The sequence below is a fragment of the Giraffa tippelskirchi genome, chromosome 6, assembly GCF_054371585.1.
Source record: "Giraffa tippelskirchi isolate mGirTip1 chromosome 6, T2T-mGirTip1v1.2.pri, whole genome shotgun sequence".
NCBI classification, from domain to species: Eukaryota; Metazoa; Chordata; class Mammalia; order Artiodactyla; family Giraffidae; genus Giraffa; species Giraffa tippelskirchi.
Window position 1 is genome coordinate 81,401,797 of NC_137280.1, and position 24,795 is coordinate 81,426,591.

Genomic DNA, 24,795 nt, shown 5'->3' on the forward strand with positions numbered 1-24,795 from the left:
CTTCTTCTGGGTATGTAATCAAAAAGATTGAAAGCAAGGTCTGGAAGAGGTAGAACACCACGTATTGCTGCTGTTCATAGCAGCAATATCCACACTAGCTGAAACATGGAAGCAACTGAAGTGTACATTGATGGATGAAAAGATAAGTAAAATGTGTACATGCAGTGGAATATTATTCAACCTTTAAAAGGAAAGAAATTCTGCAATATGCTATAACTTGGATGAATCTTGAGGACAGCATACTAAGTGACTAAGCCAGTTACAAAATGACAAATAATGTATGATTCCACTTATATGAGGTATCTAGAGTAGTCAAGGGCCTTCCCAAGTGGCTCAATGCAGGAGATGTGGGTTCAATTCCTGGGTCAGGAAGATACCCTGGAGTAGGAAATAGCAACCCACTCCAGTATTCTTGCCTGGAAATCCCATGGATAAAGAAGTCTGGCAGGGTTACAATCCATTGGGGTCACAAAAGAGTCGGACATGACCTAAGTGACTAAACAACAACAAATAGTCAAATTCATAGATATAGAAAGTAGAATGGCAGGTGCCAGGGACTGAGGAGAGGGAAGACTGAGGAGTTAGTTATAAACTTTCAGTTTTACGACATGAAAAGAGTTCTGGGGATGAATGGTGGTGATGGTTGTAAACATTATAAATCTATAACTACTGAACTATAGCAAGGAGAGATAAGAAAGCCTTCCTCAGTGATCAATGCAAAGAAATAGAGGAAAACAACAGAATAGGAAGACTAAAGATCTCTTCAAGAAAATTAGAGATACCAAGGGAACATTTCATGCAAAGATGGGTTCAATAAAGGACAGAAATGGTATGGACCTAACAGAAGCAGAAGATATTAAGAAGAGGTGGCAAGAATACACAGAAGAACTGTACAAAAAAGATCTTCATGACCCAGATAATCATGATGGTGTGATCACTCACCTAGAGCCAGACATCCTGGAATGTGAAGTCAAGTGGGCCTTAGAAAGCATCACTACGAACAAAGCTAGTGGAGGTGATGGAATTCCAGTTGAGCTATTTCAAATCCTCAAAGATGATGCTGTGAAAGTGCTGCACTCAATATGCCAGCAAATCTGGAAAACTCAGCAGTGGCCACAGGACTGGAAAAGGTCAGTTTTCATTCCAATCCCAAAGAAAGGCAATGCCAAAGAATGCTCAAACTACCACACAATTGCACTCATCTCACACGCTAGTAAACTAATGCTCAAAATTCTCCAAGCCAGGCTTCAGCAATATGTGAACCGTGAACTTCCAGATGTTCAAGCTGGTTTTAGAAAAGGCAGAGGAACCAGAGATCAAATTGCCAACATCTGCTGGATCATCGAAAAAGCAAGAGAGTTCCAGAAAAACATCTATTTCTGCTTTATTGACTATGCCAAAGCCTTTGACTGTGTGGATCACAATAAACTGTGGAAAATTCTGAAAGAGATGGGAGTACCAGACCATCTGACCTGTCTCTTGAGAAACCTGTATGCAGGTCAGGAAGCAACGGTTAGAACTGGACATGGAACAACAGAATGGTTCCAAATAGGAAAAGGAGTACGTCAAGGCTGTATATTGTCACCCTGCTTATTTAACTTATATGCAGAGTACATCATGAGAAACGCTGGGCTGGAAGAAGCACAAGCTGGAATCAAGATTGCCGGGAGAAATATCAATAACCTCAGATATGCAGATGACACCAGCCTTATGGCAGAAAGTGAAGAACTAAAGAGCCTCTTGATGAAAGTGAAAGAGAGTGAAAATGTTGGCTTAAAGCTCAATGTTCAGAAAACTAAGATCATGGCATCTGGTCCCATCACTTCATGGGAAATAGATGGGGAAACAGTGGAAACAGTGTCAGACTTTATTTTTTTGGGCTCCAAAATCACTGCTGATGGTGATTGCAGCCATGAAATTAAAAGGCGCTTACCCCTTGGAAGGAAGGTTATGACCAACCTAGATAGCATATTTAAAAGCAGAGACATTACTTTGCCAACAAAGGTCTGTCTAGTCAAGGCTATGGTTTTTCCAGTGGTCATGTATGGATGTGAGAGTTGGATGGTGAAGAAAGCTGAGCACTGAAGAATTGATGCTTTTGAACTGTGGTGTTGGAGAAGACTCTTGAGAGTCCCTTGGACTGCAAGGAGATCCAACCAGTCCATCCTAAAGGAGATCAGTCCTGGGTGTTCATTGGAAGGACTGATGTTGAAGCTGAAACTCCAATACTTTGGCCACCTCATGCGAAGAGTTGACTCATTGGAAAAGACCTTGATGCTGGGAAGGATTGGGGGCAGGAGGAGAAGGGGATGACAGAGGATGATATGGCTGGATGGCATCACTGACTCGATGGACATGGGTTTGGGTAAACTCCAGGAGTTGGTGATGGACAGGGAGGCCTGGCATGCTGCGATTCATGGGCTTGCAAAGAGTCGGACACGACTGAGCAACTGAACTGAACTGAATTGTACTCTTAAAATACTTAGTAATTAATTTTTATTACTACAAAAATAAAGTTGAAGAAAAATTTTCCATCAAGCCACAAAACGACATGGAGGATACTTAAATTATTACTAAGTGAAAAAGCCAACCTGAAAAGTCTATATAACATACCATTCCAACTATATGACATTCTGGAAAAGGCAAAACTATGGAGATAGTAAAAAAAAAAAAAATCCTTTCAGTGGGTTCCAGGAGTTAAGAGAGAAAGAGGGATAATAGGGAGAGCAGAGAGGATTTTTCTGGCAGTGGTGCTACTCCACATGACAGGAGAATGGTATGGGGCTGATGACAGGTCAGTGCAGGGCCACGCTGGGGGGTAAGGGAGGAATGTGACAGGAAGAGCTAAGGCAGAAGCCTCTCTGGTCACAGCAGAACCCTACCAGTCCAAGAGAGCACAGGGCCTGTGCCCACCTTGGCTCCCTTCCCACTTTGCCAGGTGATCCAGTGAGGGGTGGGGTGGGGGAAGCGGCTGACGTGGCAGTATAAGGTGTCAGAGCCCCGGAGCCAGGTGGCTAGGCTTCAGGATGGGTTGAGTGGCCATGTCTTGACTGAGCTCGCACAGCAGAGGGAAGAGAGAGTTAGTGGCTGGGTGGGGTGGGGAGGCGTCAGTTCATTTTTGGAAATGTTTGTTTTTTAGATGAGGGGCCTTGGGTCCAAGTACGAGCTAAGTGGTGGATGTCCAGTGTGCAGACACCTTTCTCTGGAGACAGGGAAAGCAAGGAGGGCTGGATTCGCCAGCCTGCTTCGGTTGCCAGTTCCATGAGACTTGCTGAGAATCCAGAGTCTGCTATCCACCTGCTCCAGCCTGAGCCCCTCAACCCCCACACTGCCAGGAATGGCGCTGTGGTGGAACAAGCTGGAATCCTGGATACCTGCCCACCATCAGTTTTTCTCTGCAAATTACCTGAGCGTGTGTCCATGTCTGAAGCAACACTGACACAGAAAGAAACACACCCACCCGAGAGAGTGTGGAGCTGCCTCCACCCTGCACTGGCTCAGAGGGCTCTAGTCCTCATGTGTTTGCAGGCACATAGCACAGGACAGCCCTGCCCTCCCCTAAACACCAGGAAGGTGGCAGGGGGCTCACCCTCTCCCCAGAACAAAACAGTGAAACAGAGGCCACCTCATCTGGTGCTGCTTTTTATTGATGTGTGTGTGCATATGCAGGGAGTCCTGAAAGACTGAGAGTCGCGGCCCTGAGGGCTGGGGATTCAGCGCACTTGGGCCAGGTTATGCTTTTTGCACAGCAGTGCCCGCCTCTTTTCGCGCTCTCGCACAAAGACGCGCAGACCAGTGGTTGGGAAGGTCACTGCCGTGGGCTGGGAGCTGGCTGGGCCCTCCTCAGTCAGCCACGGGCTCTGCAGGCAGCTGGACGCACACGGTCGGACCCTGGAGCACACAGAAGGGCAGTGTTTACCGCGCTCCCACCCGCGACGGGCAGGTCAGGGCACAGGGGCGTAGGCCAGGCAGAGTGGGTGGAGGTGCTTACCAGGGGTGCACACACAGTGTGCTTCGGAGGAAGGCCACAGCGCCCCCAGACAGCCCGGCATAGCAGCGGCTCAGCCGGATGAGCCCCTTGCGCAGGCCTTTCTGCATGTCTCGTGTTCCCTCGCTGCTCACCGGGTACTCAGCGCTCAACCTGTGTGGGTGGCAGTCACGTGACTGACGTTACCCTCAGTGGACAGGAGTCACAGAGACCTGGGGTCACCATCGTCAGACTCCAGGCCCACCCACCCTGCCGAGCATGCGTGGAGACTCACATGATGAAGGCTGTAACGCCTATGGCCCAGATGTCCGTCTGCACGACAGCACCCTGGCCCTCTAGGAGCTCCGGAGCTGGGGATGGCGTAGGTGGGGGTCACAGGCTGTTTGTGGTAGAAGGGGCAGGGGGACAGGACTGGGGCTTGCTCCCAGCACACCCCTCCCCCAGATCAGGCCTGGTGTCTATGCCCTGCGCACCCATGGTCTCCATGTAGTCCTTGAATCTCTCTGAGGGCAGGACCCTCTCCTGGGCCAAGCTCTGGGCGTTTCCAAAGTCGATGACCTTGAGCAGGTTATACTCTGTGACAATCATGTTCTCCGACCTGAGGTCTAGATGCAGGATACCCTGGGCATGCAGGTACTGGGTGGCACTTAGTATCTGCCACAGATAGTCCTTCACCTCTGATTCCGAGTAGGAGGCCCTGGGGGCAGAGGGCCAGTTAGGGGGCACACGGGGAGGGGCACCCAGGCTCTGTCGACAGCCAGCCCCAGGGCCTTCCCTGTGGGCTTAGGAAGGAGGTCCCAGATCTACTGAGTGATTCTGGTGGGCTGACGGGCAGAGGCGGGGCATGGAGGTGGGTGAGGAGGCAGACCGCAGTGTTCCAGCCAGGTCCTGAGCCTGGAATGCAGGCCAGGGCCCCCCTCACCTCTCGGCCAGACAGGGGAGCAGCTCAGGCCCGGAGCACAGCTCCAAGATGAGGACCAGGTGCCTGGGGCTGAGGTAGGCAGCCTGCAGCTGCGCGAGGTGTGGGTGGCGCAGGCCCTTGAGTGCCTCGTACTCCCGCAGCACGGCAGTCCTGTCCGCGGGGTGGTAGGGCACGATCTTGGCAGCCAGCATGCGCCCACTGGCCTTCTCCTGGCACTGCCGCACCACGCTGAAGCGGCCCCTGGGGAGGACGTGCAGGCCAGGCTCGTGGCTCAGGCCAGACCCTGCCCTCCCTCCCAGTCTAGAGAAGCACACCCAGCAGGGAGGTCCCGGAGAGGGTGGCAGACGCTGAGGCAATGTGGACACAAGTGATCAGAGGGGCGAAAGCATGGGGCTGGGGTAGGAGCACGAAGAGCCAGTGGGGTGGAGGAGGCCCTGCTGCCTGCCCTCCCGGAGGCCCTGCACCTTCTCATCTGCGTCTGGAAGGCGAAGGTCTGCATGCTGGGGAGGGGCCGGGCTGGTCCCGTGGCAGCGCTCTCCTCTTCAGAGGCTATAGGAAGAGGGAAACTCTGCACCGCCATCTCCCTCAATCTCTTCTCCCATCACCCCTTCCCAACCCGACAGGAAGCCCCTCTTTGAACCCCCAACACTCTGCCCTCTCTTGCCTCAGGCCGTTGTGGGGGGGGGCCTAGTGGGCAGAATGAACCACCCCAAGTGAGTGTGTGACTGGCCAAGGTGGCGGGGTGCATTCCCACAGGGGCTTGCCCAGGGGCTCACCCAGGCGGCTGGGCCCTCCCAGGAGGACCTGCTCTGAAGGGCTGCTGTAGGGGCCCATGCCCGCCTTGCTGACGCAGGCTGTCCGGAAGGTGTACGCCCCACCCCGAGAAAGCTTGCCCGTGAGGTAGCAGCAGTCAAAGACGTCCGAGGCCAGCGTGTTCCAGCTGCCGCCTGGGCCACACAGGAGCGAGTGAGAGGCAGCCCAGCTGCGGCTGCCCACTCCATGTCAGCATGGAGAGGCCTGACAGGGGCACAGAGCAGCCAGACGTGTCCCCAGCCCCCTCCCCCCACCCACAGCGACTCTGGGGCCCCCCCAGGAGGTGTGGATTCAGGAGTGGCCCCATACCTTCCAGGCTGCACTGCACAATATACGTCACAGGGCCGTATGACTCCACAGGCTTCCAGACCAGCAGCACCCTGTCTGCATGCACCTCCCCGATGTCCGGCCGTGGCGAGGAAGAGGGGCGCTCTGCAGGGCCCACAGTCAGCAGTCCGGGGTGGGCTTGCACGAGCTCTGTATGGAAGCTCTGAGCCCCAGCCAGCCCACCTCATGCTCCTGCACCCTACTGTCAGGCCCCTGACCCCACCCGCACCTGGTTCAGTTCACTCGGGGTCCTTTCCAAGGCTGACTAGTAGGAAGAGCCCAGTGCCTCTCCTTCGAGGGGCCTCGGGAGGTGTCTGCCCTGCCCTACCCACCAGGCTCCCCTCCCACTGGTGCCCACCCAGGAGCCCCATGGAATGGCCCTTGCTCACAGCCCCCCACCAACCCTAGGCTCTAGTCAGAGGGGCCTCTGCTTTGCCCGACTGTGGTGCAGGGCAGGTGGGGGCTGGCCCCCTCTGGGGATCAGGTCAGAGGTCCGAGAGCTAGGCTTGCAGCCTCTGTTTTGGATCCCCCAGAAACACACCCTGGCGCTGTGTTTTGAAAGCGTGGTTGGACTGTAATAGAGATACAAAATGGGAAGCTGCCTCCTCCTGCACTACTGGAGAGACAGAGAGGTACTGTGGGAATGCAAGGAGAAGAGCCCCCAAAGAAGTGTCAGGGAGGGTGCCTGGCCAGCTGTGTCACCCTGCCTCCCACATCCCCTCCCAATGCTTCCAGACCCTGGCAGTGCCAGGCTGTGGGTGCCTGGGTGGTGAGCCTCACTTTCCCTGGGCCCTTCACAGCTGACCCACCTGCCTTCCGGAGGATGGCTGTAGTGGCCGCCGTCCCCAGTGCATTGCTCACACTGCATGTGTACACACCCAGGTCCTCAGCAGTTACCACCAGGATGGTCAAAAGCTGGAAGTTCTTGAGCGTAGAGGAGATGAGGAGGCGGCTGCTGCTCTCAAGAAGAGCCCCATCTGCAGCAGGATAGAGTGAGCCTCAAGATAAGCTCCCAACAGGTGCCCTGCCTAGTGGTCATGCCCAGGGCCCACACCCTCTTTGAGCCTCAGTTTCCCTCTATACAGTGAGAGTAATGCCCGAAAGGAGTACCCTGCCTCCCTGGCCCTCAGCCTCAGGAGAGCTCTTTACCTTTACTCCAAGTGGCCTGTGCAGCTGGTTGGGCCAACACCTGGCAGGCCAGCGTCACAGACTGGCCCAGGACCACTGTCTCATCCGAGAGTTCCCTTAGGAATGATGGTGCTGGGGAATGGAGGTAAGGTGAGCCTTCAGAGGTGACCTTAGGCCTGAAAGCAAGGCCTGAATCCCACTGTGGGGATACAGGAGATGAGCCCCAACCCCACCCAGCTCATCTCCAACACTAGTGCCTACGCCAGGAAGGCTTCCAGGACTGCCGGCTCCTGACTGCTGGGGCACCAGAGTCCCCCTGTGTGCACTTGAGCCCCTGTGGATGTGAGCTTCCCCTTGCCACCCTGCGTTGGTCTTGACAGGGCTCCCCTTCCCCACAATAAGGTCCCTTGGGCTGCAGTGGGGGCCTCGCCTCTGGGCAGTGTACCCACCTCGGTCCTTGCTCTTCAGGCCTGACAGGCGGAAGGAAGCTAGACCTGCCTTCTTCCGGGGAGGACCCTCCTTCTCCAGACCTGCAGTAAGGAAGTGGCCAAGGGAGGGAGGTCACACTTTAGGGGCCTGGCTCCTCTGGAAGCACGAGAGGAAGGCTCTGGGGATCCCCATGTGGCAGAAAAGTCCAGTCCCAAGGGGTCTTATTGGAAATGAGCTAAATCCAGGGCAGAGGACACCACCCCTCCCTACCCCATGGCGTCAGCCCATCATGGGCAGGGCACTGCGGGCAGCAGAGGCCAGCAGCTCAGGGGCCACAGGGCCAGTGGCTGAGGGCTCTGGGATCAGGATCAGGGAGGGCTGGTCCAGTTCCCACCTCCACGGGGCTGTAACTGCAGCTGCATTACTACTGGGCTTCAGATGCACATGGGGAGGGACTGGGGGCCACAAAGGTGACCTCAGAAATGAGCCAATGTGTCCCGGGAGGTGTAGGCAGCAGCGGGAGAGGGGAAGGAGGATAGGATGGGGGTCTTCCTGCATCACTCAGGCAAGCTCCGGAGCTATCTTTTTGGCCAAGGAGCCCCAAAGTGCAGAGCGGGAAACGTGGATGTGCCCAGTTCCGGGGCAGGGTAGGGGTAGTAACCTTCAGGCCTGCCCCTCAGGAGGCGGGAGATGTGGGCCACCGAGGCCTTCACCCTCTGGCGTAGCCCCAGCTCTATGGGCTCCTCCAGCAGTGAATGCCTTCCAGGGAAGTGGAAGAGACTGCCGGAAGGGGGTGACCACTTGCGCTTCCTGCCACCGGCAGCTTTCTCAAGCAGGGCCTCCATGTCCTCTGGCTCCTCTGTGATCTCCAGGCTGGCTGGCCAGGGCCACGCAGCCTCCGGGAGCTCAGCCAGCTCCTCCCCAGCCTCAGACTCAGGGGAGGATGGACACTCCGGCTCCACTGGCTTGGGGATCTTCCTAAAGATCATGAACTCAAATGGGAGATATTTGATGTCATACAGATCAGACAGATTGAGGTAGGCAGGATCCACCTCTGAGATGTCCAGGGACACAGTGTCTGCTGCTTCTGGGTCCCTGGACAGGTCCCGGATCTGTAAGAGTGATACCTGAGAGCCCCCACTTAAGTTTTCCCCCGAGCTCAACTCCTGGGAGGCCCTCGGGAGGGTTCTATCGCCCTCAGGTACAGGCACTGTGCTGGTCTGGGGTGGTGGGCTCTCAGTCCCTGCCTCGTCCTGCTCCTCCGAGGACTGAGAGATGGCCCAGGTCATCTTGGCCCACATGGGGCCCTGCCCTAGCATGCCACCGGCGTCTCCCCCAAAGGCAAAGGTGCCGTAGCCCGCCACCCCCGCGTAGCCACCATGGCACCCTAGGGAGAACTTCCGTGTGGTCGCCTGCTCCTGAGGCCGCTGTAGGCTGGGTGAAGACTGGGACAGGTCCTCTGTCTCCTGGACCAGGTCTTCAGCATCCAAGGAGGGGCTAGGCTCCATGCCCATCTGGGAAGCTGGCTCTGGGGGTCTGGGTGATCCAGGCCTCTTGGTGAGAGGGACAGCCTTCAGCCCGCTCTGAGAGTCTGCCTGGGGGCTTGCTTGGGCAGGGGGCAGAGGGGCCTGTGGCTTTCCTGAGAAGGAAGGGCTGGGGGATGACAAGAGAGCCTCTGTGCAGGGCCCTGAAGGGAAGGAGCCAGGAGGCTGTGGTGCCAAGGCAGCAGGGGGGCCACTGTCCTGGGGAGCCGGGACCACCTGGGGCTGAGAGAAAGGGGCAGCCTGCCCTCCACAGCGGTCCTGGGAAAACCCCTCTTGCTGAGTGGAGCACCTATCACCACTGGAGGATGGCAGTCTCAGCCCCTGTGGGGTCCCCTCTGGATGCTCCTTCTCCCTGGCCCGTGCACCCTCTCCACGCATGCCCTCTCCTTGGGCATCCTGAAGGCTCAGGGGAGCCGGAGCGGGACACTGCCCCTTGCTGCAGGCCTTGGCAGAGGAGCTGGCAGTGTTCGGTGGGTCAAGGTCCAGGGAGTGGCTGGAGCCAGAGGCCTCCTGAGTGCTTGCTCTGGGCATCTGCACGGCTGTCTCCAAGGAGGGTGCTGTGGCCTGCAGGGCAGCCTGCTCCTCCATGGCAGCTGCCTCCTCCAGTGCACGGTGCTCCAGCAGTGGCTCCCGAAGTCCCGGCAGGACGCCCGAGAAGTAGCCACCCTTGAGAAGGTGCCGCCGCCGGGCAGGGTGCCGCCGGCTCCCTGTGGATGGGCCCCCTAGCTCTGGGCCCTCGCCCACCTGCTGGTAGAACAGGCTTCGGATGACGCTCTGCCGGGGCACACAGCCCAGGGCAGCTGATGGCTCCTCGCCCTGCAGCGATGCAGGCAGAGCCGAGGCTGAGGCAGGTGGAGAGGCCTCGGCCTCTTCAGGCAAGCTGGCCGAAGGCCTCAGGAAGCCCCGGGGGTGCAACAGCGGGGAGTGAGTCACCGGCGAGGATGGCAGTGACTTGGCCCGGGCGAACGGGGCCAACTCATTGTCGGAGGAGGAGCTGCTGGAGGAGGCGCTGGCGTCACCACGCAGGTGCCGGGCAATCCCGAGGGATGGGCTGTCGGGCGGGCCCTGGAGCAGCTCTGGGATGGAGCGCATCACCAGGATGGACTTGTAGCTCATCAGGGAGCGCTAGGGGTGTGGAGGACAGGGGGCCGTCAGCAGGGGACCCGCTGCCCTCCCAGGCCAGAGGGGAACTCAGGAAACGGTGGGCCGTAAAACACGTGGTCCCCAGGGCTCTATCATCTTGTTCCCATCTTGGCAGAGATGTTGCATGTTGCCCCGCCTCACCCCAGTGGCTCAGGAAGCAAAGACTTGAAATGAAGGGTGCCTGGCCCCACATCCTTGCTCTCCAGACCCAGAAGGGACACAGAGCCAGCCCTCTGGGCCTCATTTCCCTCTCTGGCCTCCAACCACATCTGCACCCACCCCCTCACCCCTCCACAAGGCAGCACAGCTCACCTGCCAGCGACTGCGGGCCAGGAGGAACTTCAGCTGCTTGGTGTTGATGAAGTGGGCCTCCTCTGCGGGCACCGACTTCTGGGGGAGCCCAGGCGAGAGAGCCATGTTGGGGGTGGGTGGGAGTTCCTGGAGCATCCTGCAGCCCAGGGAGGCCCCCACTCCTCCTGGCCTCACTTTCCCTCCCTGTGAGCCAGGCCAGCCCACGTTCAGCCTACTCACCTGGAACCAGGGGTGGGCGAGGCACTTGGCAGCACTGGGCCGGGCCCTGGGGGTGGGAGGCGGGAAGGAAGGTCCAGGTCAGGCCAAGAGGTCAGCTGGTCACTGAGGCAAGCACGGAACCTCAGATATGTGTACTCACCCCACGGCCTTCTGCAGAGCAGCCTTGATAAAGTCCTGGGCATCCTCACTGAGGTGGGTGGCCATGGGGCTACTCCAGGACACCCGCCCTTCCAGGACATTCAGAAGGGTTGCTCGGTCACTCTCACCAGCAAATGGGGATGAGCAGGTCAGGCTGGAAGCAGAGACATGGCTAGCCTTCAGTTGTGACCTGAATTTCTGGGTCCATGGGAGGCAGGTTGCCAGGACAGGGGTCTCAGAGTGATAGTAGTGACTGGGGCCCCCAGCCCTGACTGGAGATGCCTCCTGACACCTCTCTCCTTCAGCCCTGAGAATCCCAGCACGTGTCTCAGATTTCCCGGAGATCCAGCTTGGAGCCGGGATCCAGGCTAAGCCTGGAGTGGGCTGGGGTGAGGATCCAGGCTTGGCCTGGGATAAGGGATCGAGCGTCATCTGAGTGGGCACCTGGACTCAGCCTGAGGTGGCAGTCAGGGGTCCACCTGTAGAGTGGATCCAGGCTCAGGCTGCGCCACTAACGCCCTCGGGGCAAACAGCTGTTAAAAGGGACCTCTGGACAAACCACCCAGACCGTTTAGGGAAAGAGCTCCGTGCTCTGCCCCATGACCTAGCAGAGGTCCTCTGTGACAGGGTGTGAGTGAGAAGCTCTTGGCAGAAACCCCTATCAGAGCTGGCTGACGGCATGTTCCCAAGATAGCTGCCCCTCGGGTCTTGCGTCTCTGAGCTAAGGAGCAGTCAGCAGTTCGACAGCTTCCCATTGGCCTGCTGAGGAGGGGTCTGGGCTGGCTTTGGAGGAGAGAGCTGACAGGAGCAGGGGTCTGCTCACCTGAGGTAGGTGATGACCCCCATGGCCCTGCAGAACAAAATCACAGCCGTGAGTCTCTCCAGACCTGATCTGATGGGGAGGAGGAGGCAGAGGGCGGGTGGGCAGGCCCTCTTCCACCCCCACCACCCCACCCCCACCCACCCCCAACCACCCACTCACCAGATGTCGGAAGCCTCATTCACGGGGGTCTGTTCAATGATCTCGGGGGCCACAAACTCAGGGGAGCCGTACTTGCTGTACTGTGGCTCTCCCGGGGTGATTTTTTGGGCAAAGCCAAAATCACAGATTTTAATGTCTTCCCGAGCAGGATGCACCATCAGGATGTTGGGGGGCTGTCAGGCAGAGTTAGGAGTGGCTGAGCACACCCTGAGGAAGGAACCCCCAGGGTTCCCAGGCCTGGGGAGGACACTCGGGGTCTCTGAGGGGCTGCCCCCACAGGAGGGTGGGGCCAGCATGAGGCCATAGGCAGCCCCGGGAGCAGTGCCCTTGGGGATAGCTTCTGCTCCATCAGAGCTGTCCCCACCTGAAGGTGAAGGGGCCGCTGTAAGGCAGTGAGCTCCCTGTCCCCAGAGATGAGGAAGTTCTCAGAGGGAGCTGGAAGTGCTGGCCTTCACCCCCTCAGCCTCTAGGCCCCAGGCTTCCAGCAGCTCCTCCCCAGGCTTGGGGGCAGCCGGGAGTCGCGTACCTTTATGTCCAGGTGAAGGATGCCTTGACTGTGCAGGTAGTGCAACCCCTCCACCAGCTGCTGGATGTAGACCTTGACCTGCGGCAGAGCTGGTGCTCAGGTGAGCCAGCCAGCCTCCAGCTCCCCTTTCCTCACTTCCCTGCCTGCTCCCACCAACAGGACCTCCACTTCCCTCCAGATCTGAGCCTGGGGTTGTGGGGGGTGGCTCCTGCAGGACAGGTTCCATGCAAAACCCCAGGGAGCCGTGTAGCTGGGAGATTCCTCTGGGCCCCCAGGTGGATGGGTTTGGGTGTGTGGAGCTACTTGAGCAAAGCGGGAGGGGGCTGGGGGAGCAGCCAAGGGCTGGGCAGTTCGGTCAGTGCCCTCGGGGGTGGAGAAGCAGTGAGCCCCGGCCACGGGAGGGCTTTGAGAGCCCGACAGGAGCTGTGGCACCCCTCAGCACTCTGAGGGGGAGTGCTCTGTTGGGGAGCTAGTCTGGTCTGGGCTGGGGCAGCAGGAGGCCTGGCCAGGCCCACACGCAGCCCAGCAGCTAGATGGGCAGCCGGGCAGCAGTCACCTCAGCCTCGGTCACCACACTCTTCTTGAACAGGCGGTCCAGCAGCTCTTCCGACGAGCACCTGGGAGTCTGTCAAGGAAAGCTCTAGGCGCTGGAACCCTCAAAGCCTCACGCCGCCTGGGGGGAGTCTTATCTCCAGGTGGGGGTGGGGGCTATGCTGGGGAGCCTGGTGCTCGCGGTTGAGGATGGGAGGGACAAAGCCCCCCAATTAGAGGGACCGAGGACAGTGGGAGGCAGCAGAGTGGGAGTGGCTCGCTATCCCCCGACTCCTGCAGGGGATGCTGATGGGGAAGGTGGGGGTGTGGAGACCCTCAGCTGGGCCACGCGCAGCGGATGGGCCGGGTGGGGCCTGTGCCCCTCCCTGGAGCGTGGGTTGGCATGCAAAGACGCATCAGCGCCTGGGGCATGCCGAAGACAGGTAAGCCCAAATTTCCTGCTGGAGGCCAACGTGGGGAGCAGGAGACAGAAGCATGTCTTGGGCCATCGGGATGAAGCCCTATGTAAATTCCTTACCCAAGGGACTGGGAGCTGGGAGGTATGTGTGGTGGCAGTGCGTGCAGGAGGTGGGGGGGTTGTGGGGGCCATGCAGATAGTCAGGAAGCATTGCAATGCCAGCGGCATGGGCTGTCCCATCAGGCAGTTGGGCCTGGGTCACCAGAACCACAGACCCCACCCAGCTCTGCAGATCCCTGTCTGCCGGGTCACATTCCCCCCCGCCATCTCCCACCCCGCCACCTGTCACCCTCAGGGTGAGGTGAGATACAGCTCCAGGATGAGGATCAGGGTCTTCCGGGTCTCAAACTGGTCCAGCAGCGCAGTGACCAGCGGGTGGCTCAGGCCTGCTAGGATGTCCCGCTCCCGATAAGCCTGGGCACGTGTCCTGCTCCGCAGGGGAATGAACTTGGCAGCGCAGGCCATCTGGTTGCCCTTGTGCTGCACCTTCTTCACGAAGCTGAACACACCCCTGGGAGGAGGGGACAGCGTGCTGGGGCTCCTGGGGGACAGAAGCTTGGGGACGGGGTTCCTGGGGGAGGGGATTCCTGAGAGGAGAGGTTCCGGGAGAGCAGGGGCTGTGGGAGTGGGTATTGGAGGAGGCCAAGTTGGCAAGGGGAGCGGGCACTCTGCGGATGGGGGTTTGCAGAAGGCAGAGGCTCCACAGGGTGAGGGCTAGGGAGGCCGGTCTTCGGTGGGGGCAGGACTCTGGGTTGAGGGAGTTCAGCGAGCTCTAAGGGGGGACTGTAGGGGTGCAGTGGGTGGGAGGGCTGGGGGCTCCTGGTCAGAAACTCTCACACAGGAACTCTGGGAGGCTGAGGCTGAGGGGCTTAGGGAGTGGGGCTCCAGCGGATGAGGCTCCTGGGGCTGGGATGGGGCAGTACCTTCCAATTTCCTCCATGACCTCATAAAAGGAGTGCAGTTTCCTCCTAGAGCTGTGCTCACTGTCCCGTGTAGCCAGGGAAGGGGAAGCTGTAAGAATGAGTAAAGATGATCACCCAGCCCCTCTGCCCCCCAACTTCACAGTGCCTGAACCTGTGAGAGCTCAGGGGACCCCCATGCCCATGGCCCCCCACACCTGCGTGGAGCCAAGACAAGGTCTGGGAAGGGGTCCCCCACTTACCCCCATGGATCAGCAGCTCTGCCTTGCACATCACCTGGCCACCAGTGTTCTGGGCCAGGCACGTGTAGATGCCCGCGTCATGCTGGGCTACGTCCCTGAGCACCAGGGAGTAGGTGGTCCCTTCCTGCTGCTGGCTGAGCCGGGGGTCAGCTCCCAGCTGGGTGCCATCCTGGAGACATGGGAGGGCAGGGAGGCTGTCAGTACACCCTGGGGACCCCAGCACCACGGCCCAGCCCAACCTTCAGTGAGTGCTGTGCCCAGTCCAGCGGGGGCTTCACACACTGCTCCTCCTGCAGGCAGGCCCTCACCCAGGCCTGGCCCTACCTTGTACCAGGTCACTGTGGGCTGTGGGTTGCCCTCAATGACAGCCTGGAACTCTGCCATGCCACCGCTCTGGGCCTGCACGTCCTCGATGGTGACCTGCATGGACGGGGGGCCTGGGGTGGGGGAAGGAGTCGGTGGGCAGGAGCCAGGCTGTGTCCCGCCAAGCGTATCCTGCGCTGAAATCTTCTGATGCTGGTTCCATTCACAGAGACCCAGGTGGCCTGGCAGCAACCCCAGGTGTGTCTTGCTGCCCGAGCTGGGCAGGAAGGCCCTGAGACATACTCCAGGGTGAAAGAGCCCAGCTGCCTCCAAGGGAAGGGACCCCACCCCTGATGGTCCGGAAATGCACCCCCTGTCTTTCCTGCTTCAGCCTCAGCTCTCTGAGGGCAGGCCACAAGAATATGCCAACTCTGCGTGGGGTAAAGGCACTGCTGCCTGCCTCTCCCCTCCCAGTGATGCCTTCTGAGGGGACCCAAGCAGAGAGGCAGCAGGGGCCCTGGCCACAGTAAGGCTGAGACTTGCCAGGTGGCTTTGCCGGCTCTGCCATGAAAATTCCTCCCTAGCCTGGGGCACAGAAGGCACACAGCCTGCCAGGCCCCCACCTACTTGCAGCAGGCGTGTCGCCGGTCTGGTACACGTATGTCCTATGTGTGGTCTCCATGAACACGTGGCTGTGGACGTCCCAGAGCTCACCTGCCCCTGGCCACGCAGTGCCCTCCATCCTGGGGCATGGAGTGGAATTAGCTGTCTGCCTCGCCCTTCCACTCTTGGGGCATGGGAGGCAGAGATGGGGTTCTTGTCCCCCGCCTACGCAGGGGGCTGCAGCAGACTCTTTGGGAGGGGATAAACAGCCTGTGGCCCCAGTCCTAGGTGAAGAAGGGCACTCCCCCCACTTTCCTTGCCCCAGGGGTGGCCTCCCCCTGCCCTGGGGCCTAAGGGTGGGGCTGGTAAGGAGAGTGCAGGGGTGCTGTGATCCCACCCCTTGCTCTCCTTTTCCCACGCCCCACCCTGCCCCCAGGACGTCCCCTCCCCACCCCAGACAGATTGGGAGGTTACCGGATGGGCACCGTGCGTTCAGGGACCTCAGCATGTGCCTGAGCCATCTGCTCCAGGCCCTTGTGGGAGTGAGGCTGAGGCACCTTCAGAGGCTCGCCTGGTGGGAGGCAAGGGGCCCAGTTAGATGGAGCCTGGGACAGGGTAGGGGACAATTCCCCAGGACAGGCCTCTGCATCAACCTCCAGGGCCCAGAAGCCAGGAGCACGGACAGCAGGGGCTCCAAGAGCACAGGGTCCTTGAGCACAGACTCAGCCCTCCAACTGCGCACGTGCACCTCAGCCCCTGGGCTGGGCCTAGGGCCCCACAGCACACCCCCGGGGTCTGGTCTACCCAGGGCTCCGCTCACTTCTGCCCCTTCCTGTCCTCCTCCTTTCCCTGCACTCCCTCCCCTCTTCCCCCTCCTACTAGTCTCCCCCTCCTCCTCCTCGCCCCCCATCCCTCTCCCTGCTCTTCCCTAGTCTCTCCCCTCCCCCCCCTCCCCATTCCCACACCCTTCCTCTCCTCCTCTCACTTCCAACCCAGCTCCCCAGGAGCACAGGGCACCCAAGCTGTCGGCTGAGGGTGCCTGGCTGAGGCCCCTGGCTCCCAGGACACACATGCTAAGAGTGGGAAGGACCTCCCAGAGCCCATCCCGTCATCTAGTCCCACAGGCTGAGTGAGGGGTAGGCCTTGTCCAGGACCCCCAACATGTAAAGCCAACAGAACGCTGGGGTCCTCAGGCTCTGCCAGTTCACCCCCATGGGATGGGCACCCAGAGTAACCAAGGTGGAGTCAGAAAGGAGGGGCAGTTATGGGTGGGCGCAGGGGTCCCGGAAGCAGGTGGTCTTTTGCCTTCAACCTGCTGCCAGGCCTCACCGGATGCAGCCCCAGCCTCCACAGCTGGGGGCTCCGGGCTGGCCTCCTGGTGTGCAGGCGGCCCCTCAGGGCTGGGGCTGGGGCTGCTGTGCTCCCCTGTGGAAGGTCCTGGAGCCTCAGGGCACGTCTGTGTCCTCTGGATGGATGTGTTCTCCTGGCCCAGCCGCCCCGGGGCAGCTGGGGCTGGGGCGGCAGCATCTGTAGGAGAGGCAGGTCGACGCACAGGAGTGAGGGGGGCTGGGGCCCGGGAGGGGGACACTGCTGAGATGAGGCTACCCTTCCCACCCTCCCACTCCAGCCACCCGCTGGGTTTAGGAAGCACCGAAGGTGGAGGCCCGAGAGAAGACGGGGTCTGTGCCAGAGATGGCACTCCAGGCAGCAAGTGCTAGACTGGTCCACCCCCAGGGTGTCTCCCAGATGCCCTCATGAGAATGTCAGTTCCCACAGGGACAGCTGCGCCTGGACTCCCACCCTCCACTTTGGGTGGCCCCTCGGTCTCAGTCCCATCCTGCCATCCTGGGGCTGGCCTTGCTCTGTAGCCCACTCTGGATCCGAGGGTATTGGGTCACTCAGGCTCAGATGGATCCAGCCCCACATTCTAGGAAAGCTAAGGACAGCCCGATGCCAGATCAGGAGCTGAGAGCTCCTCACAGGGTGGGCTGCCTTCCCGCCTCCCAGGGCAGCCCCCATTCTCCACCCAGCAGCCCAACCCAGACCACCACACTCCCACCTGGTCCCTGCCCCACATAACTCCCTGAGGGAACCTTGAGACCCTCCAGGCTCTTGGCTTCCTGCCCTCAGCCCCCAGTTCAGCCCCCTCCTCCACCTGACTGCCAGTCCCCCTGTGGCTGTTCTGAGATGCCCACCACTCCATTTCCAAAAAGACCCCCTCTATGGAGCTCTCTCCCGTGCTCCAAAGCCTCCCTCCTGTTGATCTGCTGTATTCTTGGGCCCACCAGGCTGAGGAGGCCACTGGGCAGGCTGCTGTCTATCTGCGGTCTGTGGCGCTGGGGTGACCATCCTGTGCTTCCCCACTCCAAGGAGGCCGTCAGGACCCCTGACCCATCATGCCCCCATGGCCGTCCTGACAAAGGACTCAGGCTCACAGGATGCAGGATGACCTGCTTGACCCCCAGCAGACTGGGGGCAACTACTATGGACACCATAGCCACACTGTGTGCGCCTGTGACCAGCCCCTTAGCCCACACATGAGCAAGCTGGACAGGCAAACGATCACGCCTCCACCCAGGATCTGTAGGACTAGCCAGGACCCACAGGTTGATGTGGGTGTCCACCCAGGGCTGCCAATGGAAAGGGCCTGGGCTGTTCATTGGTTGGTCTCCAGGCTCTCCAGGGCAAGGAGGGTCCCTCCCTCCTGAGGCGCCGGAACCATCAGGTAGAGAAGCAAAAATGAGAAAAGCAGACACAGTGCAAGGAACCGGGTTTATTACCATCAGCAGGGCTGACTGATGGGACTGCTTCCCATGCACAGACCCTGGTCCACCCTGCTGAGAAGGCCTAGGAGGGCCTGTGGATCTGGGCCACACACAGGCCTCCTGGAAGCCAAGAAAGGCGTTTAGAGCTAAGATGTGACTTGGGGGGTGCCCCTGCTGAGCAGGAGCCCAGGAACCCCCAGCCTGGGTAAGAGCCAGGGCTGGGTCAGGCCTGGACACTTGGACTGGGGCCTAAGCTGGCACACACAGGGCCCATGTGGCCACTGCCTGGTGAACAGAGCAGGAAAGATGCCCAAGTGCCTTCCCTGTGTCTGCAGCCCTGAGCCCAGAGCAGCAGCCTGCGAGTCAGTCCGGCCCGAGGTCTCAGAGCAGCTTGAGGAGCCTCTGAGATCACAGTGCGTGCACCGTCCTCAGCTGACGACTAAGTCCTGTGAGGTAGGAATCGCCTGGTTTGGAAGGGGAGGGTAGGCTGGAGTCCTGAGTTGTTGGACTGCCAGGGGAGGTCAGAGCACCCGTGTCCGAGGCATGCCAGCTTTGGGACTCTCTCCTGATTGACCCAAGGCAGCTGAGGTGAGTTGATGCTGGTGCCAGGCAGGGTCCCAACGCTGCCTTCCTCTTTCCGCCGCCCCGTGCAAGCATGGCAGCTTCGTCAGGGGGGTCCCCGGTCCAAGAGTCTCTCATCTCAGCCCCAGCCACCCCGTCCCTGAGGGTCTTGGCCTCAGCCCTGGGAGGGGCTGGGGTCCATGTCCCTGTCTGGGCAGATGTGCAGGGTGACAGTCTCCCCCACAGCCCCAAAGCTGACCGTCTGGGTTGAAACCTCTGTTTTGAAGCTGCTCTGGCTGCTGTCGGCAGAGCGCTGAACCTGAGTGCAGAAGGAAGGTTTCTGGGTCACGGCACCTCCGGCCCGGGCCTCCCGAAAGCAGAAGGAGACGCCCGTGGGGCCCCGGCCCTGTGGCCCCAATGGGAACGCCTCTCGGGGCCTGGGCACGCGGCCGAAGAAGCCAGCGGGGGCACGGGAATCTGGTGGGCGCCCCACATTAAGCAGAACGGGCTGCCCCACGGTGGGCTCACTGATCTCTCTCTGGAGCACTGAGATTTCACAGGGCGGGTCATCAGAAGCACTCGGCATGGGGTCACTGCAGCCAAAGGTCTCCCCTTCCCGGGGCACATAATCCTCCAGGTCAGCCAGGGTGAGGGCACGGCCGTGGTGCGTGAGGATCTTGGGGTCACGGCCCTGCAGACCATCAGCACCCAGCGGCTCCTCCACCTGGTAGGCATCTGTCTCCTCCTCCTCCTCCTCCAGTGGGGTTTCCTCTTCAGCACCCCAGGGCGGGGACGGCTCAGGGGTCTCCGGCCCTGTTTCCACACAGAAGATTAGGGGCTCTCCTACAGCCACCGTGGCCGGGGGCTCCTGGGTCAGCAGCTTGTTGTTGGAGTTGTTTGTATTGGGGTCTCCTCCAGACATCCTTCCAGGCAGTGTGAAGTGAAGCTCCTCAGAGCTGCCAGGCGTCTCTCTGGTCAGAGACGCACCCTTTGAGCCGGTCTTCTTCACCCGGACTTCAATGGTCTCCTCAACCTCCACCCATTTGGGTGGGGGCCTGGCGCCCCCAGGCAGGTCTGCCGTGTGGGTCTCAGGCTCCGTCACGAACAGAGTGGGCACAGAGGGCCGCCAGCTTGGCTCTGCCTCAGGCCTGGAGGGTCTGCTGGCCTCTGGCGAGGGCAGCAGCTCAGGGGCCAGCAGGCCTGGCCTGGGCAGGCTGGCGGGGTGACTGTAGCGGGAGGGAGACTTGCTGGGGGACTGGCGTCGGCCACGGGGGCTCTTCACCACAGTGGTAATGGTCTCCTCTCTGTGGGGAGAGGGCCGAGAGGAGATGGGCACAGAGACCCATAGCCTCACCGAGCGCCCTTGCCCTCAGCACATTCAGGGGCCAGCGAGGGAGATCAGGTTAGTGTCCAAGCAGGCAAGTGGTGAAATTGCATAAACAAACTCCTACACATGCACCTGAGCCCAGTCTCCAGATCCCCACCCAAAGAACCAAAGTACCAAAGCACAGAGTTTCATCTGGCCATCTATGTACACTTGGGCTCTAGTGTACAGATCTCAAAATGAGAGGTGAGGCATGGGGGGGAGGCAAGTGCAGTGTCACTCAGGTATCTTCGCATCTCAGATGGGTTTGTAACGTCATGTGCCAATCTCCCTTCCTGCGCACGGCTCTCTTGTTCTGGAGACACCAGCCCTCCTTACAGAGCCGAGGGACAGGTGTGCAGGGACAAGCCGCACTGCCTTCCTTGTCAGTCCCACGGTTGCTTTGTGCTCTGTATCGTGGCAGGAGGGCGGTGGGGGTTTGGGGCGCTTCTCAGAGGGCAAGTGCCTCAGAGACCCTCAGTCAGGGACTGCGGAGCAGGGGGAGTGCCAGAGTTTGGACTTGCAGCCTGTGCTTTGGGTCTCTGGGTCTGGGGATGTGAGGCCTAGCATAGACATCTGGCTCTGGGCATGGCCTTGCTGTCGTGGGCAGTGTGACCTCAGCCCACAAGGTCAGATGGGGATGGAGGGGGATGAGGGGAAAGAACTCAAGTCCATGTGCATGTGAGTGTGCATGGGGCTCTGGCCAGGGACCTCGCAGCAATTCTGGGCAGTGAGTCTGATCCCCTTTGACAGGTGCAGACAAGGTTGAAAAAGGGCTTGAGACTTACCCAGAGCCAAGAGTCAGAAGTCCCCCCATCAGCCCAGGCCCTCCTATGCCAACCAGTACCCTAACTCTACCAGGTACTGAGGGTGAAATGAGTAATAGGCAGGGAGCAGGAACACATTCAGTAACACAGCTCTCCTGGGCCCTAGGACCTGCATTTCCTCTTGGGCTCAGGAAGAGGGATCTGGCATGCATATGGTGACAACTCCGTGCTGCTACCAGCTGCCTGCAGTGACTAGGACTTTGTCTCACTCTTGTTGAGCTTTACTTCTGGCTAACCCACAGCTCCAACTGGAAGCCGTTCCTCCTGGGCATGGGCACAGCGCTGCGTGGCTGCACCTCGGGGTGCACAGCGATGATAGATCTTGCCTCAAGTGGCCCTCCCCTGGTACAGGGGAAACACTGTGCCCTCTTAACTGGTGGGGAAGCTGAGGCATGGAGACGTGGCCTATTCAGGGCCACAGGGCTGCCTTCCAGCTTCACACAAGGCTCAGTGGCACAAAGCTTGTTCCTGAGTCAGAGACTGCCCAAATGTCAGGGGAACCTGGGCAAGGACCCATCTTCTGGCCTCAAGTGGCTTGATTTGCTGAGGCAAGACAGTGAGTCCAGTGGAACCAGACAGCGGGATTGCGCCTCCTAAATGCACCCCCCTGCTCGGCTCACTGCTGCCCCCATGAGGACATGGAGGCCTCCGGCCCTGAGGCCAGCAGCACACCACTTGAGGCTGCCAGGTGGCAAGAGCCTCTCTCCAAGCCCTGTCTCTTTTTGGTACCCTTTGGCTCCCCAGAGCTCCTCACTGTGTGGTGTGCCCTTGGGGGATGCTGTGCCAGGCAGTTGCCTCTCTCCGTTCCTCAGGTGAGGGGGTACATGTCCTTGCAGGGTGAGGGTTACTACCTCTCTAAGCCTGGAATAGACTGGACTTGAGGATGCCTTGTGAGTTACCTAGTCCAGCCTCCCATACGCATGAGTCCCCAGTGGGGCTGCCTGGCCCCATCTCTGCTCCTTCATGTTTCCATTCATAAAACATAGATAACAATGCTCCCCTCACAGATGAAACGTAGAGCTGATCTGTGGGAAGCTCTGGCACGGCTGCATACCTCCAGGGATGGGACTTCTTTCTGCCCCAGGCAGCCCCATCTACTGTGAGGCCGCACTCTGCTCTGGGGGAGAAGGGAGAAAACCAGGGAAGGATTAACCCAGGACCTATCCAATGTCTGAAGATGGGTTCTTCAGCAACTTCACCAGCTGTAGGCCCCTACAGGAGGCCTTCTGCCTAGGGGGAATTAAGAGGTTCCCCATCTTAGAGCCTCCCAGACATGTGGCTTTAGGAAATCATAGTTTCTATTGCCTCCTGGCTTTTGCAAGCTCTTCCACCATTCCCCTTCATCCATCTCCTACTGCAAGTCCTTCCAGATCTTCCAGGTCAAAACCAGTCCTGCCTTCTGTGCATTCACCTAGCTCTGGACCGCTCTGGACCTCTTGTATTATTTAATTGTCAATGATACGTATGGCTTTTCCTCAGCTTTGAAGGCACTGAAGAATGGAGAAGGGGACAGTGGCTGCGGCATCAAGGAAATGAGTTCTCAGCCAGCTTCCAATCGTGAGCCACCCTGAGCAACGCTTATCTCTTCCCTGAACCTCAGTTTTCCCACCTTCTTAGTGTGAGGCCTGAGTTTGGAGACCTCTAAGGACCCTAGAGCTGTACTGTTCACTAAGGTTACACTATTTTAATTAAAATCAAATTAACTAAAATTAAATAAACTTTAAAATCCAATTCTTCAGCCACACTAGACAAATGCTCAGTAGCCACATGCAGCTAGTGGCTGCTGGAGTGGAGTGTAAATATAGATCACTTCCATCATCACAGAAAGTTCCTTTGGACAATGCTCTAGATCCTAGGATACTAGACGGCAGCATTCTGCCTCCAGCACACTGGAGAAGAAACTTTCAGTCCTTGCTCTTCCCTGACTAGTATGACTCTGAGTCCAAGCCCTGGGTGAGCCCTGTGACGTGCAGAATAAGTCGACCGTGCTGAGACAGCAGAGCCATGGAGAGGGTATCTAGACCCTGGAAGGGACAGCTTTGAAATGTGGTAGCCAAGGTCTCAAGCGGAGGTGAATGCCCTGGGAGTGTCTGCAAAGTGCTGGCAGTCTGCGTAGTGAACAAAGGCCACGGGAGCAAGCAATCAGATAAGCTAGAGGCCAGGATACACAGGCAAGATCCGGGGAGGTTAGTGGACATGCAGGGAGCACTGCAGTCAGAAGGAAGGTGAGGAACACGCCTGCACTTACATGATGACGGTTTTCTTGGGGACCTTAGTCTCCTGCTCAGTGACTACAAAGAAAACAGTCGGAATAGCGAGGGTTACAGATCAGCCAGTGCTGGGGGCTGAGCTATCTGAGTGGCACGGCAGTGTGGTAACTCCTTCAGCTTAGGACACTGGCTCTAAACCCTGCTCGACTGTGTACCCCCTGGGAGGAGTGTCTCGGCTTAGAGCCCCAGGTCCTTCACCTTTGAAACAGTGACAGTGCCTCCTCCGAGGGTCTGGGGAATGAGGCGTTGCGGTGACAATGTGTCCCATGTGAGGCAAGAAGCCCTGTCCCCCTTGAGGGGTCTTGCAGGAGCTTCATGGAGAATAAGCGCCTTGTTCAGGCTCCGCACACAGAAATCCAAGCTTTTCCTTTAGTCCATGTACCCAGGGAGCCCTGTGTATTTGTCAGGCCCTGAAGTTTGTCTTTTCATGGAAACTGAGGCCTAGAAAGGGGAAAGGAATGGCCTGTGTCTGGCAGCGAAACTGGGATGTGGAGGGCTGGTGCCTAGTTCACAAAGAGTTCTAAGACCAAAGGACCTCTCTCCAGGGCAGAGTGACTCTGGAGTTCTAGAGGTAGCCCGTCTGAATGCTGTAGCGTCAGGCCACAGAAGGCCCTCTGGGAGCAACCTGAGGATGTCTGAGCAGGGTCCTGGGCTCTGAGCGAGCCAGGAGCATCCCACATACTAAACTGTTTCTTGATTGTCCTAGCTGTCCTCCTCCCCGGAGCCAACAGGATAAGCCCTGTGGTTCCCATATTGCTGACAGGGACCCACACCCCAGAGATAGCACGGGACTCATCCAGGACCCGGCAGCACCTACTCCCCACCATCTGGAGGCCTCTTCCTCTGTAGCTTCTGGACAGGGTCAAGCTTGGCAGATATGCCCCCTCCCAGCCTCATCAGCTGGCGAGCAGGCAGCCCACCAGCTACCAGCACCCATACATCTCAACAGTCCCTCTCACCAGCCTGGGGGAAAGCTGAGGGGGAGGCTCAGAAAAGCCAAGTGATGGGGCCCAGGGTGCACGGCCTCCTAGTCTGTGGTCTGTGGGATTTAGTGCCACATGGAAAAGGACTTCTTTAGATGACCGTGACTATTTCAGCCTTGTTTCCAACTAGACGAACATGAATTAAATGTCCCAGCTGTGTCTGTATGGCACTTGGGTGCCACATTTACTGTGTGTGTGTGTGTGCACATGTGTGTCCATAATGTATGTGTGTGCACGCACATGTGTGTGACTGTGTGTATGTCTGTATGTGCTTGTGCAAGCAGCCTCCTGGAGAGAGGGGAGCCTACTGGGAGAGAGAATGGGATGCCCCCACAATGCCCTGTGTCTTTAGACGAAGTTGGGCCCAGAGAAGGCCAACCTGTCTGTGGCCTGAAGGCTACTCCCTGCATACAGAAAAGTGAGTGATCCAGGGCCTTTTCCCTGATCCTCCCTGATGGGGGACTCATTCTGTTGCTTT

General features: G+C 58.9%; 1 protein-coding gene across 2 annotated transcripts in view; it reads right to left on the reverse strand.

The window, feature by feature from the left end:
* Window positions 1-3,631: 3,631 nt before the first annotated feature.
* OBSCN (obscurin, cytoskeletal calmodulin and titin-interacting RhoGEF) overlaps window positions 3,632-24,795 on the reverse strand; it is a 237,167-nt gene continuing 216,003 nt past the window's right edge. For both annotated transcript variants that reach the window (XM_081497755.1, XM_081497754.1), the window contains 26 exons: window positions 16,878-17,075; window positions 16,023-16,119; window positions 15,573-15,688; window positions 14,967-15,079; window positions 14,643-14,811; window positions 14,404-14,491; window positions 13,791-13,991; window positions 13,028-13,088; window positions 12,472-12,549; window positions 11,946-12,118; window positions 11,787-11,813; window positions 10,965-11,117; window positions 10,826-10,871; window positions 10,607-10,684; window positions 8,269-10,276; window positions 7,628-7,708; window positions 7,200-7,310; window positions 6,860-7,027; window positions 6,033-6,155; window positions 5,687-5,857; window positions 5,375-5,459; window positions 4,911-5,150; window positions 4,462-4,685; window positions 4,263-4,338; window positions 3,992-4,141; window positions 3,632-3,891 (listed from right to left, as the gene is read on the reverse strand). In XM_081497755.1, coding sequence (XP_081353881.1) covers window positions 3,714-3,891; window positions 3,992-4,141; window positions 4,263-4,338; window positions 4,462-4,685; window positions 4,911-5,150; window positions 5,375-5,459; window positions 5,687-5,857; window positions 6,033-6,155; window positions 6,860-7,027; window positions 7,200-7,310; window positions 7,628-7,708; window positions 8,269-10,276; window positions 10,607-10,684; window positions 10,826-10,871; window positions 10,965-11,117; window positions 11,787-11,813; window positions 11,946-12,118; window positions 12,472-12,549; window positions 13,028-13,088; window positions 13,791-13,991; window positions 14,404-14,491; window positions 14,643-14,811; window positions 14,967-15,079; window positions 15,573-15,688; window positions 16,023-16,119; window positions 16,878-17,075 — 5,213 coding nt within the window. In that variant the 3' untranslated portion in view covers window positions 3,632-3,713. The remainder of the gene's footprint in view (window positions 3,892-3,991; window positions 4,142-4,262; window positions 4,339-4,461; window positions 4,686-4,910; window positions 5,151-5,374; window positions 5,460-5,686; window positions 5,858-6,032; window positions 6,156-6,859; window positions 7,028-7,199; window positions 7,311-7,627; window positions 7,709-8,268; window positions 10,277-10,606; window positions 10,685-10,825; window positions 10,872-10,964; window positions 11,118-11,786; window positions 11,814-11,945; window positions 12,119-12,471; window positions 12,550-13,027; window positions 13,089-13,790; window positions 13,992-14,403; window positions 14,492-14,642; window positions 14,812-14,966; window positions 15,080-15,572; window positions 15,689-16,022; window positions 16,120-16,877; window positions 17,076-24,795) is intronic.